At 46.2% G+C, this 13,638-nt stretch overlaps 1 protein-coding gene across 1 annotated transcript in view; it reads right to left on the bottom strand.

The window, feature by feature from the left end:
• The window catches only part of LOC309545976 (cyclic AMP receptor-like protein A), a 1,007,699-nt gene that overhangs the window by 815,561 nt on the left and 178,500 nt on the right, over positions 1 to 13,638 (bottom strand). Inside the window, exon 4 of the mRNA XM_082245442.1 lies at positions 1,981 to 2,037. Coding sequence (XP_082101568.1) covers positions 1,981 to 2,037 — 57 coding nt within the window. The remainder of the gene's footprint in view (positions 1 to 1,980; positions 2,038 to 13,638) is intronic.

Here is a 13,638-nt window from a genome sequence, read left to right as displayed (position 1 = left end):
TCCTGCAGAAACCACCTTTTGAACCAGTTTGTGAGATTTTGTTAGTCCTATTGACTTTTTTATTTTGTGGCATTCACTTCCACGGGGAAATCGTCTGAATTAATGGCTCTTTCCTGGAAGGAGTCGTTTTAAGCTCCTCATCAGGAAAATATGGTTCTGTGTCCTCATCTGTCTTTCTTGCCAAAGGTGTTTTCAAGTTTGCATTTGAATCCGGACATTGTTTTACCTTTGCTGTTTCCTAATCCTCAGTCATCGGGAGAGAAAGCTCTGCACACATTGGATGTGGTTCGGTCTATCAAGGTTTATTTGAAGATGTCTGCAGCTGTCAGGCAGTCCAAAACATTATTTATCCTGCCTAGGTGGGGTCAGGCAGTTTCTAAATGAGTAACTACACAGTGGATTTGTTAGCTTATTACCCAAGCCTATGTTTTCAAGGGTTCGAACTGCCTTTTCAAGTGAAGGCTCACTCTATTAGGAGTGTTGGGGCATCTTGCACTATCCATCATCAGGTGTCAGTGGTTCTGGCCTTCAAGGCTGCAACCTGATCTTCGCTACATGCCTTTATGAGGTTTTACCAGGAGGATGTAAGAGCTTATGAGGATACTGCTTTTGGCCACAGTGTATTGTGGGCTGCAGAGTAGTTTCCTTAAGCCTGACAGTGGCTTGATTTTTGTATTTACCTGTAAAATGTATTTCCTGGAGTACATCACAGGTCACAGAGATCCAGCCCCTCTTTCCTGAGGTTCATTGCTTGTTACAAAAATGAGGTACTTCCTGTTTGGGAGGGGTTATATAGGGATGGACTTCCTGTCTGTTTTTGCCAGTGTCTATTCACCTATAGATGGCATATATATATATATTTTTTTTGTTTATTTATAGAAAAATTATGATTCTTCCACTTATATACGTATATGGTTATATATATGGCATATAAACCAGGTAGTCATGAGTTAGAGCCCGCACTGTCTAGTGATGTAATCCAATGTAGCACTGCCCCCTTGAGGGCTGCTGAATTTCTCACCTTTGCGGGTCCCCCTGAGTTACCGGTAGCAACTGCATGCAGAAACGTTACACATTACTTTCAAGCTCAGTCAATGAACAGTCTAGGGGTTGTTGTTTTAGTTTTATTTTATATGGGGATGGGAGAAGGGATAGAGTTGGATACTCCAGAACTTGAACTATTCACAATGCTGAGGACTTCTATCTGAGGATGCGACTAGGCCGCAGTTTCACCTTGCCACTAGATGAATCTGAGGTAAAGTTCCTGAATAGACAGCTTGCTTAGTACTTATCTTCAGGGTACTCTCCTAGCACCCCCTTACACTCCACCAGCTGACACCCGTCCTCTGAATACTCTACTCCGGGGTGGCCCCCTTCCAGGTCAGACCCTTAGACACAATCCCCTGTACTCAGAATACTGTTTTTCCAGGTTCTCCAGTGTCTCAACCCCTCTAGTCAGCTCTCCTGGACCTCTGGGTTCAGCTCCTTCCTTCTGGCTCTCCAGGCCGACTGCCTGTGACCATACACCAACTGCTGCAGAAGAGGAGGCAGCCGCCACCCTCCTTCCAGGACTCTGCTCACCAGCCAAAGACCCCTGAGTACATGTGCTCCTGGTTTTTATACCCCACCCCACAATGCACCGAGACAGCAGTCTGTGCCCATTGGTCAGGTTTTCTCCACTGTCCAATATGCCTCCCTATTGGACCAGTGTGAAACACTCCCCTAGACCAGATGAATCACACACTGAGCAGACCTAACTCTCAGATCCTGCTCTCTGTTAAGCACAGAGAAATATAGAATTTACCTGCTGCTCCTCTGATAGGCAGACAGAGCAAAAACGATACTAGCTCTCTAGCACCTACCTAGGAGGGTGCTACACCAAGAAATAGATTTTACAGGTAAGTACAAAAAATCCTGTTTTTGTGTCGCTTTACATACACTCACACAGAAACAAATAAAAAAAAAACCAAAAAAACTTACCATTGCATATGCAATGCTGTCGAAGAAAGCGGCAACAGCCAGACTGAGTATCATTTTCTATAAAAGAGAGTAAATGTTACATATAGCACAGTCATTACACTATAGAAGTTCTAATACGCACACAGACAAAAGTGACTGCAAAAGTAAAATAACAATGTAGAAGGCATGAGCATAGCTAGTTATCAGACAAAATGGTCTTTTTCAAGCCATATTTCCTATTATAAACTTGAAATTTAAGTCGGTTTTGTTTTATTTATTTAAATAATGCTGCTAATAATAAACATGTATGACTAGTTATTTTTTATTTTTTACACACGCAAAATAGAGAAGGTTTTGCCTTAGTCATTTCATTTCATATCTCTTCAGAGTCCGGGAAAGCACACCAATTAGAGATTGGATGGTTAGTTAATATGCTCATAGTCAAAAATCTGAGCCGCAACATGGGTGATTAACGAGGAACCAGGGATAAAGCAGACTCACTTCATAAATCCAATATATTCAAATTTATGGAAAGGTGGGAGAACACACATGCAATTTCATCCTGCAATTACAACAATGATTACATGTAATCAAATTCATTCCTTTAAGTGATGTATCTTAAATCCCTAGACTTTTGAGGAGGAACTTCCTTTAGCTGGGAAAAATTACGTAAATGACAGTTCCTGAATGGTAATCACAGGCAAACTATATCCTGCTCAATATAAAATGTTGTTCGTCTTACACTATGCAGTTTTTAAACCAACCACAGAAGATCTGAGGAGCGGCAGGCAATCCTTTGAAAACCAAATTGCTAGTGGAGTATAGACTTTGACCCACTCCAACAGATTGGTAGCTGTGCAGATCGAAATGCTCTATTGACTAGAAATCCACAGGAATCGTTTCCTCATAAAATCCAGCCCAATCTTGATAAAATCCTGGTACTGGTGAATCAATCTGTTTTACATTACATTTAAAGCGGTCGCAAAAGTAATTTTTTTTCCCTAAAATAACAAACGTTATACTTACCAGCTGCAACGTTATATTTACCAGCTGTGCAATGGTTTTGCAAAGAGTGGCCCTGAACCTTATTTTCTGGGGTCTCCCATGAGCACTCTTAGCTCCTCCTCTTGCCCTCAAGACAAGTCCTCAAATGACTTGGTATGTATGGGGGCACAAGTGCAGGCTCGCTCCCGAGCCAGGTTATGTGCATCTATGACACACAGCGTGGCTTGCCCCCCCCCCCCATTCTGTCCTTACAGGATTTGATTGACAGCAGCAGTAGCCAATGGCTCCCACTGCTGCCTCTATGTTTTGTGAGAAAAGAGAGAGAGAGACCAATGCAGCTGTAGACAGCCATAGCACTGGATCGAGATAGGACTCAGGTAAGTATAGGGGGGGGGGGTGATACAGATACTGGGACATTTTTTACCTTAATGCAGGGAATGCATTAAGTAATACACTTATTGCCTTTAGAAGTATTGCTAGTAAAAACACATTCTCTGAGCCAGAGATTTGGCAACTACTTTCTACTTACAATAAGGTAATTTTCTTGGAGTTCATCAAGGGACACAAGAAGAGAAGAATTCAGGAACAATCGCTTATACTGCTACCTTTTTCGTGGATTTGGATATCGGCAAACCAAAAAGCCACTGGTCAGCCAAGTATAACCTCTCTCGCTCCAAGTGTTAGGAAGATCATGCACACACAAAGGGGTGGGACCTGTGTCCCTAAATTCCACAATTGACTACAAGTAACATAGAAATGAAAGAATTTAGTAACCATAGAATGTCCCAAAGCACAGTCCAACTCAGGGGAAGGCAAAACAACATTCACAACCCAGAAAAAACACAGGGAAACAAAACACTGGACGTGCATGCAGCTTAAACAGCTGCTTACAGGATCTTGCATCACAGCATGCATCTAAAGACGTGTAAACTTCTTCCTAGTAAAATTTAGAATAGAAAACCAGGTGATGGCCTAAAAATCTTGGAGACAGGTGCATGATGCCAATAAGCCTTTTTTACAAGATAGGGCAGGTAACTCATACACGTCTACAATATCTAGCATTATGAGCTGTTGATGTTAGTCCAGCCTAGAATGTACAAAGGTCAGGAAGAGTATTTCCTGGGAAGAAATCCCCTTGCCTTGCACCAGGCAAAGTAAGCCTTCCATGTAGTGGTAGACTTTATGTGACATGGACTTCCTAGCTTTAATCCTTTCACTGAAACCATAGAACACAGAGGGCGTGTAGGCCTAGCGCATTATGCTCAATACATGTTTTTATTTAATAAAATGGAGGTGAATATTCTCACAAACCAGTACTTCTGTCATATCATTATCATAAAATCATCCACTTAAATCCATATGCGAAAATCCAATTGTAGTCCCATCGGCTAACGTGTTTCAAGGTTTCCCTCTACTTCAGAGCCTACAGAACATGTCCATTTCACATACTTCTATATGGTGTACTGACGCAAATGGCAGTAACCCCCTTATGGGCTAAACTAATCCTTTCATAGTGTCCAATGTGATCAAATGGTGGGCAGATAGGGTAAGTGAAATAAAATAGTAAAAAATATCTAGTATATAGCATATAGTAGCAAATAACGAATTTCTGACCGGTTACATATTGACCGGAATCAAATATAAGTAAACCTTATAATAAATGTCACAATAAAAAGGGTTAAAATGAAAGAATAAAAAGAGAATATATACATTAAAAAAGAATATACATATACACACAAATATAAATGTGCATATATAAAATAAAAGATAAAACATAGATGAGAAACTAAATGCAAAAAATGCATTGTGAGCTATCTTTACATAGTTACATAGTTAGTCTGGTTGAAAAAAGGCACAAGCTCATCTAGTTCAACCAATAGAGCAGGGGTAATTAATTAAAATTCTCGAAGGTCCAGTCATTAAAATTTCTATCCAGCAGAGGTCCGAGTCTCATGTTTGTGCTATGACTCGGTTTCATCACATTACAGCCCCTCCCCATTACATTACAGTTTCCCCTTTTACCTCAGTGTCATCAGTCCTTCCCTTTACATCACATCCGCCCCCTTTACACTACAGCGCCTCATTTACATCGCAGGACCCCCCCCCCCCCCGCTTTACATCACAAAACCCCCCTTTACAATACAGCCCCCATTTACATTGCAGCACCTCTTTACATCAGCGCATCCCACTTTACAATAAGGCACCCCCTTTACATCAGAGCACCCCTTTACAATAAAACCCCTCTTTACAATACAGCGCTTCTACATTAGTGCCTGCTTTACATCACAGCCCCCCTTTGCATCCAAGGCCCCCCATTTTACATCACAGCCCCTCTTTACATCACAGCACTTCCTTTACTTAAATGTTCCCTGTCCCCCTTCACATCACAGCACCCCTACCTTACATCAGAAACCTACACCCTTTACGTCAGCCCCCTTTCCTTGCACCTCAGGCCCCTTCACAGCCCCCCTTCCTTGCACCACAGTCCCCTTCACAGCCCCTCTTCCTTGCACGTCAGCCCCCTTTGCAGCCCCCTCTAACTTGCATCTCAGTCTCTTTCACAGCCACCCTTTCTTGCACCTCAGTCCCCTTTGCAACCCCCCTCTTACTTGCATCCCAGTCCCCTTCACAGACCCCCTTCCTTGCACCCCAGTCCATATCATAGCCCCCTTCCTTGCACCTCACTCTCTTTCACAGCCCCCTCCTTTTATCCCAGTCCCCTTCACAGACCCCCTCCTAGCACCCCAGTCCTCTTTACAGCCCCAGTCCTCTTTACAGCCCCTTACTTTTATCTCAGTTCTTCACAACCCCCCCCCTCCTTCCTTGTATCCAAGTCCCCTTAACAGCACCACCACCCCCCTTTTTTTCTTTTTGTAGCAGTCCCCTTTACAGCCAATCTTCCGTCCCTGTAATCTTCCTCCTATCTTACACAGCAGATAGAAGGCACGGCATGACCAGACAGAGGGCGGGACATGCTTTTCATATTAACTGGCAGGAGATTGGTTGCTAGGACTGCCCCACATCCTAGCAATAAATCACTGGCTTGTTAACTTGAAAAGGATGTCCCGCCCTCTTTTTGGACATGCCGTGCCTTCTGCATGCTATGGATGAATGCTGTGGCAGCGGCGGGAGAAGGAAGCTGTCAGCCGGGAGAGGATACCCAGGCTGCTAAATGGCGGAGCCGCGGTCCGGGTAAAATTGCTTTGCGGTTCGGTTCGCTTTTGGCCCGCAGTCCGCCATTTAGTGATGCCTGCAATATAGGAAAAAAAGAAAGTTATATATATATATATATATATATATATATATATATATATATACACATATACAGTGGATATAAAAAGTATATATACCCCTGTTCAAATTTTAGGTTTCTGTGATGTAAAAGAAATGGGACAAAGATAAATAATTTTAGAGCTTTTTCTACCTTTAACTACTTGCCGCCCATGCTATAGCCGAAAGACGGCTACAGCGTGGATCTTAATTGCCGGAAGGGCCTACATTGACGTCCTCCCATGAACGAGCGAGTAATCAGCGAGTCCCACCCCCTTACCACGTGATCAGCTGTCAGCCAATGACAGCTGATCATGTGAAGTAAACAGCAGCAGGGGATCAGCTGTTTTTTTATCCTCACACTTTCAGTGTGAGGAGAAAAAAAAACACAATCGCCGGCTGCTGTCAGAGGGACATCGGTCCCGAAGAGGAGAGGGCAAATTGTGCCCACCAGTGCCACCTACCAGTGCCTACTAGTGCCCACCAGTGTCACAAACCAGTGCCCACCAGTGCCATCTGCCAGTGCCCACTAGTGCCACCTACCAGTGTCCACCAGTGCCACCTATTAGTGCTTACCAGTGCCACCTATCAGTGGCCCATCATAAGTGTCACCTACCAGTCCCTATCATTGCCCATCAGTGCCACCTATTAGTGCCCATCAGTGCCCATGAGCACCACCTACAAGGGCCCTTCAGTGCCACCTACCAGTGCCGTCAAGTGCTGCCCATCAGTGCCTATCAGTGCTGCCTTATCAGTGCAGCCAATCAGTGCCCAACAGTGCAGCCTATCAGTGCCCATCAGTGCAGCCTATCAGTGCCTATCAGGGCCCATCAGTGATGCCTCATCAGCACACATCAATGAAGGAGAAAAATAACTGTTTGCAAAATTGTATAACAAACTTGTTTTTTTTTTCAAAATTTTCAGCCTTTTTTTTTTTAGCAAAAAATAAAAATCCCAGTAGTGATTAAATACCACCAAAAGAAAGCTCTATTTGTTTAAAAAAATAACAAAAATGTAATTTGGGTACAGTGTTGCATGACCGCGCGCTTGTCATTCAAACTGCAACAGCGCTGAATTGGCCTGGGCAGGAGGGGTGTTTAAGTGCCCTGTAAGCAAGTGGTTCATGTGACCAATAAACTGTAGAAACCAGTTGAACATACTGAAATCTTTTAGGTGGAGGGAAGTAAAAATAAAAAATAAAATATGGTTGCATAAGTTTGAACGCCCTTAAATTAATAATTTGTTGAAGTGCCTTTTGATTTTATTAAAGCGCCTTTTCATTTTATCAGTCTTTTTGGGTATGAGTTCATCAGCATGGCACATTTTGACTTGGCAATATTTGCCCACTTTTCTTTGCAAAAATACTCCAAATCTGTCAGATTGCGAGGGCATCTCCTGTGCACAGCCCTCTTCAAATCACCCCACAGATTTTCAGGTCTGGACTCTGGCTGGGGCATTCCAAAGCTTTAATCTTTTTCTGATGAAGCCATTCTTTTTTTGATTTGGATGTATGCTTTGGGTTGTTGTCCTGCTGAAAGATGAAGTTCCTCTTCATGTTCAGCTTTGTAGCAGAAGCCTGAAGGTTTTGTGCCAATATTGACTGGTATTTGAAACTGTTCATAATTCCCTCTACCTTGACTAAGGCCCCTGTTCCAGCTGAACAGCCCAAGGCATGATGCTGCCACCACCATGCTTCACTGTGGGTATGGTGTTCTTTTGGTGATGTGCAGTGTTGTTCTTGCGCCAAACATCTTTTGGAATTATGGCCAAAAAGTTCAACCTTGGTTTCTTTAGATCATAGCACATTTTCCCACATGCTTTTGGGAGACTTTAGAAGTATTTTTGCAAAATTTAGTCGGGCTTGGATGTTTTTCTTTGTAAGAAAAGGCTTCCGTCTTGCCACTCTACCCCACAGGCCAGGCATATGAAGAATACGGGAGATTGCTGTCATATGTACAGAATAACCAGTACTCGCCAGATATTACTGCAGCTCATTTAATATTGTTGTAGGCCTCTTGGCAGACTCCCTGACCAGTTTTCTTTTTGTTTCATCAAGTTTTGGGGAGACGTCCATTTCTTGGCAATGTCACTGTGGTGCCATATTTTCTCCACTTAATGACTGTCTTCACTGTGTTCCATGGTATATCTAATGCCTTGGAAATTCTTTTGTACACCATCTCCTGACTGATACATTTTAACAATGAGATCCCTCTGATGCTTTGGAAGCTCTCTCTTTTGCTTTAGGATGAGACTAAGAAAATGTCAGGAAAGACCTACTAGAACAGCTTAACTTTATTTGGGGTTAATCAGAGGCACTTTAATTTATGGCAGGTGTGTGCTGACTCCTTTTTAACATGAGTTAGAATACGATTGCTTAATTCTGAACACAGCTATATCCAGAGGCGTAACTAGGGTCTCCAGCACCCTTGGCGAGGAGCTGTATCGGCACCCCTCCCCCCCCCCCGAGAAAGAGAGAGCGCTTGACAGAGGGGGAGGGTTTGACAGAGAGATGGGATGACAGAGAGAGAGGGGGAGTGACAGAGAGAGAGGGGGGAGATAGAGGGGGGAGAGAGGGGATGACAGGGGGAAAGAGAGAGGGGGTGACAGGGAGAGAGAGAGAGAGGGGTATGACAGGGAGAGAGTGGGGGGGTGACAGGGAGAGAGAGAGGCGATGACAGGGGGAGAGAGAGGGGGGTGACAGGGAGAGAGAGACAGGGGGTGACAGAGAGAGAGAGAGAGAGAGAGAGAGATGACAGGGAAAGAGAGAGGGATGACAGGGAGAGAGAGAGGGGGTGACAGGGAGAGAGAGGGGGGTTGACAGGGAAAGAGAGAGGGGGTGACCGGGAGAGGGGGGTGACAGGGAGAGGGGGGTGACAGAGTGAGAGGAGGGTGACTGTCACCTACCTGATCCGAGGCTGAGATGCAGAGAGGGCTCCCCTTGCGGCTGAGTGTGGCACACCCCTGGGGTTGAGACAGAGGGTGTAGCGCCCACAGAAGCACTGGTTGCCGGCAGGGTCCTGATGGTAGACAGGCGGTCTCTAGCAGAGTTCTGAGCAGGAATACATCGGACAGTCCAAGGAGGAACCAGGAACAACCAGGCAGTAGGTGTAAGACCGGCCGGGGGTCCAACACAGGGCTAGGCAGGAAGCTGCAACAGGTGCAAGCCAAAGGTATAGCAGGAAGGCCAGAAGCAGACAAGTCCGTGGGAAAGCCAAGATCAGGTACTGGAGGGCAGGTAGACAGGAAGCAAGTCCGTGAGCCAAGCCGAGATCAGATAACGGGAGAGCCAAACTGGAGCAGGGATGATCAGACGAAGCCGGGGGTCAAAGCCAGGAGAGAGAGCAGACAGGTCAGGAACAAGCCGGGTCAAACTGGAATCCAGGAAGTAGCAATGCTCAGGAAACAGGAAGAGCTGAAGACAATCCAGCAATCTGATGGGCTGAGCAGAGTCTTTTTATAGGCCAGTGAATTAGTCTATGGCCTGAGTCCATTACGGCCATGGGAAGTACTGGCAAAGTTGTCAGTTGCAGCACAGCCATTTCACTGACAATGAGTCTATGGCCTGAGTCCATTGCGGCCATTGGAAGTACTGGCGGAGTTGCCAGTTGCAGCATTGGCGTTTCTCTGACAGTGACAGAGAGAGAGAGGGGAGTGACAGGGAGAGAGAGAGGGGGGTGACAGGGAGAGAGAGATGGGGTGACAGAGAGAGAGGGTGTGACAGGGAGAGAGAGAGAGAGGGTGTGACAGGGAGAGAGAGAGAGAGGGTGTGACAGGGAGAGAGAGAAAGAGGGGGTGACAGGGAGAGAGAGAGAGGGGGGTGACAGGGAGAGAGAGAGAGAGAGGGGGTGACAAGGAGAGAGAGAGAGAGAGAGAGAGGGGGGTGGCAGGGACAGAGGGGGGGGGGTGACAGGGAGAGAGAGAGACAGAGAGAGAGAGGGGTGACAGGGAGAGAGAGAGGGGGTGACAGGGAGAGAGAGAGAGGGGGGGTGACAGGGAGAGATAGAGAGGGGTGACAGAGAGAGAGGGGGTGACAGGGAGAGAGAGAGGGGGGTGACAGGGAGAGAGAGAAAGGGGGTGACAGGGAGAGAGAGAGAGAGGGGGGTGACAGGGAGAAAGAGAGGGGGTGACAGGGAGAGAGGGGGGTGACAGGGAGAAAGAGAGGGGGTGACATGGAGCAAGAGAGGGGTGACAGGGATTGAGAGGGGGTGATAGGGAGTGAGTGGGGGTGACATGGAGAGAGAGAGAGAAAGAGAGGGGGGGTGATAGGGAGAGAGAGAGGGGGGGTGACAAGGAGAGAGAGAGAGGGGGGTGGCAGGGAGAGAGGGGGGTGACAGGGAGAGAGAGGGGGGTAAGGAGAGAGAGAGGGGGGTAAGGAGAGAGAGAGGGGGTGACAGGGAGAGAGAGAGAGGGGGTGACAGGGAGAGAGAGAGAGGGAGAGACAGGGAGAAAGAGAGGGGTGACAGGGAGTGAGAAAGGGTGAAAGGGAGAAAGAGAGGGGGTGACAGGGAGTGAGAGGGGGTGACAGGGAGAGAGAGAGAGAGGGGGGTGACAGGGAGAGGAGAGAGAGGGGGGTGACAGGGAGAGAGAGAGAGAGAGGGGTGACAAGGAGAGAGAGAGGGGTGACAGGGAGAGAGAGAGGGGAAGACAGGGGGAGAGATAGAGGGGAAGACACCCACTGCTGAACTGGAGCTGCCTAGAAGAGCCGACTGATGAGGTCATGTGGGCGGAGGTGGAGCCCTGTGACGAGGGGAGCCGCCTATCCACGGAGCTCCAACACTGAATGTCGCCTCCTGGACACAGACAGAGAGCTGCGGCTTCCGGGATTGGAGTGGGGGGGGGCGCGAGCCGCGGGGGGCGCAGGCTGAAAGGAGGAGCAGTAATTCACTGCGTCTGCTACACTACGCTGCCAGTGTTTTTGCGCCCCCCCCTCAGCCTGCGCCCCTGGCGGGCGCTGTTCTGGCCAGCCCCACAGTACGCCCCTGGCTATATCCCCAGTTATAAGAGGGTATGCATACTTATGCAATCACATTATTTTGTTTTCTTATTTTCACTTCCTTACTTAAAAGATTTATGTTTGTTTTTCAATTGAGTTGTACAGTTTATAGGTCACATTAATGGTAGAACAAGTTCTGAAATTATGTATCCTTGTCTAATTTTTTTTTACATCAAAGAAACCTGACATTTTAACAGGGGTGTGTAGACTTTTTATATTCACTGTACACACACATATACATGTATCACTGCCCCCGTAAGGACTGCGAGGTATTCTCTCTACAGGTCCCCCTGAGTTACTAGCATACAATAATGACAGGTCCAATTTCTTAATTCTTCCACTCGGCTCACTCCAATAATCAGTCCAGGTTTTTTTTGTGCTTTATTGTAAATTGGGGATATGAGAAAGGACTCCTACAGTATCTTCTGATACAGCCAGGCTGTTGATTCACCCTGCCAAGTTTGGATAAATTTGGATTTGAGTCTCTTTCCCTCAGACGACTCGATGAACAAACAATTATCTTCAGGACACTCTCCCCAGTATCCTATTTCTCTTCCTCTGCTGACACTTATCCACTAACTATCCTACAAGCAGGGGTGGCCCCCCTCAGGTCAGGCACCTCGACACGAGTCCCTGTACTCACAATACTGCAGTCCCAGGTTCTCCAGTGTCACCTCTCTCAGTCAGCTCTCCTGGACTTCAGGGTTCAGCTCCTCTCAACCACTCCACTGGTCATCAGGACACCCCTACAGAGGAGGCAGCCACCCCCTCCCTCCGGGACTCTGCTCTCTAGCTAAAGACCCCGCAGACAGGATACAAGAGAGATGGCCGCACACCAAGCAATGGCTCACGATGAAAGGCTTTATTGAACAAGGATGCAAGGTACAGCAAAATGGATGGTAGACATGTTTCACACGACTCACAGCGTGCTTGAGTCTTTTGTATCCCGTTTGCGGTGGCGATCCGAGGTCCTGCACCCATGGCTGGCTGTGAAGTTCCAACTGCCTGAGCAGTGTACATCTCTTTCTCTGTGTAAAGACCCCGCAGCACATGTGCTTCTGGCTTTTATACAGTATCCAGAATGCACCGAGACGACCTGTCCTCTGCCAATCACCAGGACTGCATCAAAAGCCTATGCACCAATTTGTCAGGTTTACTCCCACTGTCCAATATGCCTCCGTATTGGACCAGTGTGAAACACTCTTCAGACTGAATGAATCGCATACTGAGCAGACTTCACTAATAGATCCTGCTCCCTGATAGGCAGAGAGCAATATAGATTTACTTGCAACTCCTCTAGTAAGCAGACAGAGCTCAAAACTATACTCTCTCACTAACACCTACCTAGGAGGGTGCTACACATACAATCCTATATATACACACACAATCTATGCTCACAGTTGATCCAGAGGAGGGCAAAAAAAAAAAAAAAAAAATTGAAAAAAAAAAACATGATCCAATTTGCTCCAGCAGGGGAAAAAATTCCTTCCTAATCCCCCAAGAGGCAATCGGATATTCCCTGGATCAACTTTACCTATAAATATTAGTATCCAGTTATATTATATGTATCTAGGAAAGAAAGCAGGCCTTTCTTAACCACTTCTGGACCGGAAGGTTACCTCCTTAATGACCAGGGCATTTTTTGTGACACGGCACTGCGTTCATTTAACTGACAATTGCGCGGTTATGTGACGCTGTACACAAATAAAATTGATGTCCTTTTTCCCCACAAATAGAGTTTTCGTTTGGTGGTATTTGATCGCCTGTGCAATTTTTATTTTTTGCACTATAAACAAAAAAACAGCGACAATTCTGAAAAAAAAAAAAAAAAATTGAAATCAAATGTTTTCATTATTTTAGGCCAGTGGTATTCAGCTACATATTTTTGGTAAAAAAAATCCCAATAAGTGTATATTGATTCGTTTCACAAAAGTTATCGCATCTACAAACTAGGGGAAATATGTCATTTTTGTTTATTTATTTTTTTTACTAGTAATGGTGGCGATCAGCGATTTTTAGCGGGACTGCAACATTGCGGCGGACAGATCGGACACCTAACCTAACTGACATTTTTGACACTAAATAGGAGGAACACAGGATCCCTGTGTTTATCACTGACAAAACAGCGGTCTGCTGTGTTTACATTGGCAGACTGCCGTTCTGTCTCCACGGGGAGTGATTGCGGGTGCCGCTGATTGTCTCCCCCTGTGGCCAATTGGTGCATGCGGGCACCCCCTACTAGCTGTCTCAAGTAGCGACATACAGGTATGTTGTTTCACGGGACAGAGCCAACCTGTCGAGGTACAAGTACGGCGGCTGGTCAGCAAGTGGTTAAAACAATCTACTGAGCTGGCCAGAACCAGCTCTTGAGGGAGCCTACTCCTCATCTTCACAGCCGTATTTGGAAATTA

Source organism: Pelophylax lessonae (assembly GCF_965119305.1).
Source record: "Pelophylax lessonae genome assembly, chromosome: 2".
Classification (NCBI taxonomy): Eukaryota; Metazoa; Chordata; class Amphibia; order Anura; family Ranidae; genus Pelophylax; species Pelophylax lessonae.
Note: the sequence above shows the minus strand (reverse complement) of the source record. Positions and strands in the feature narration are given on the sequence as shown.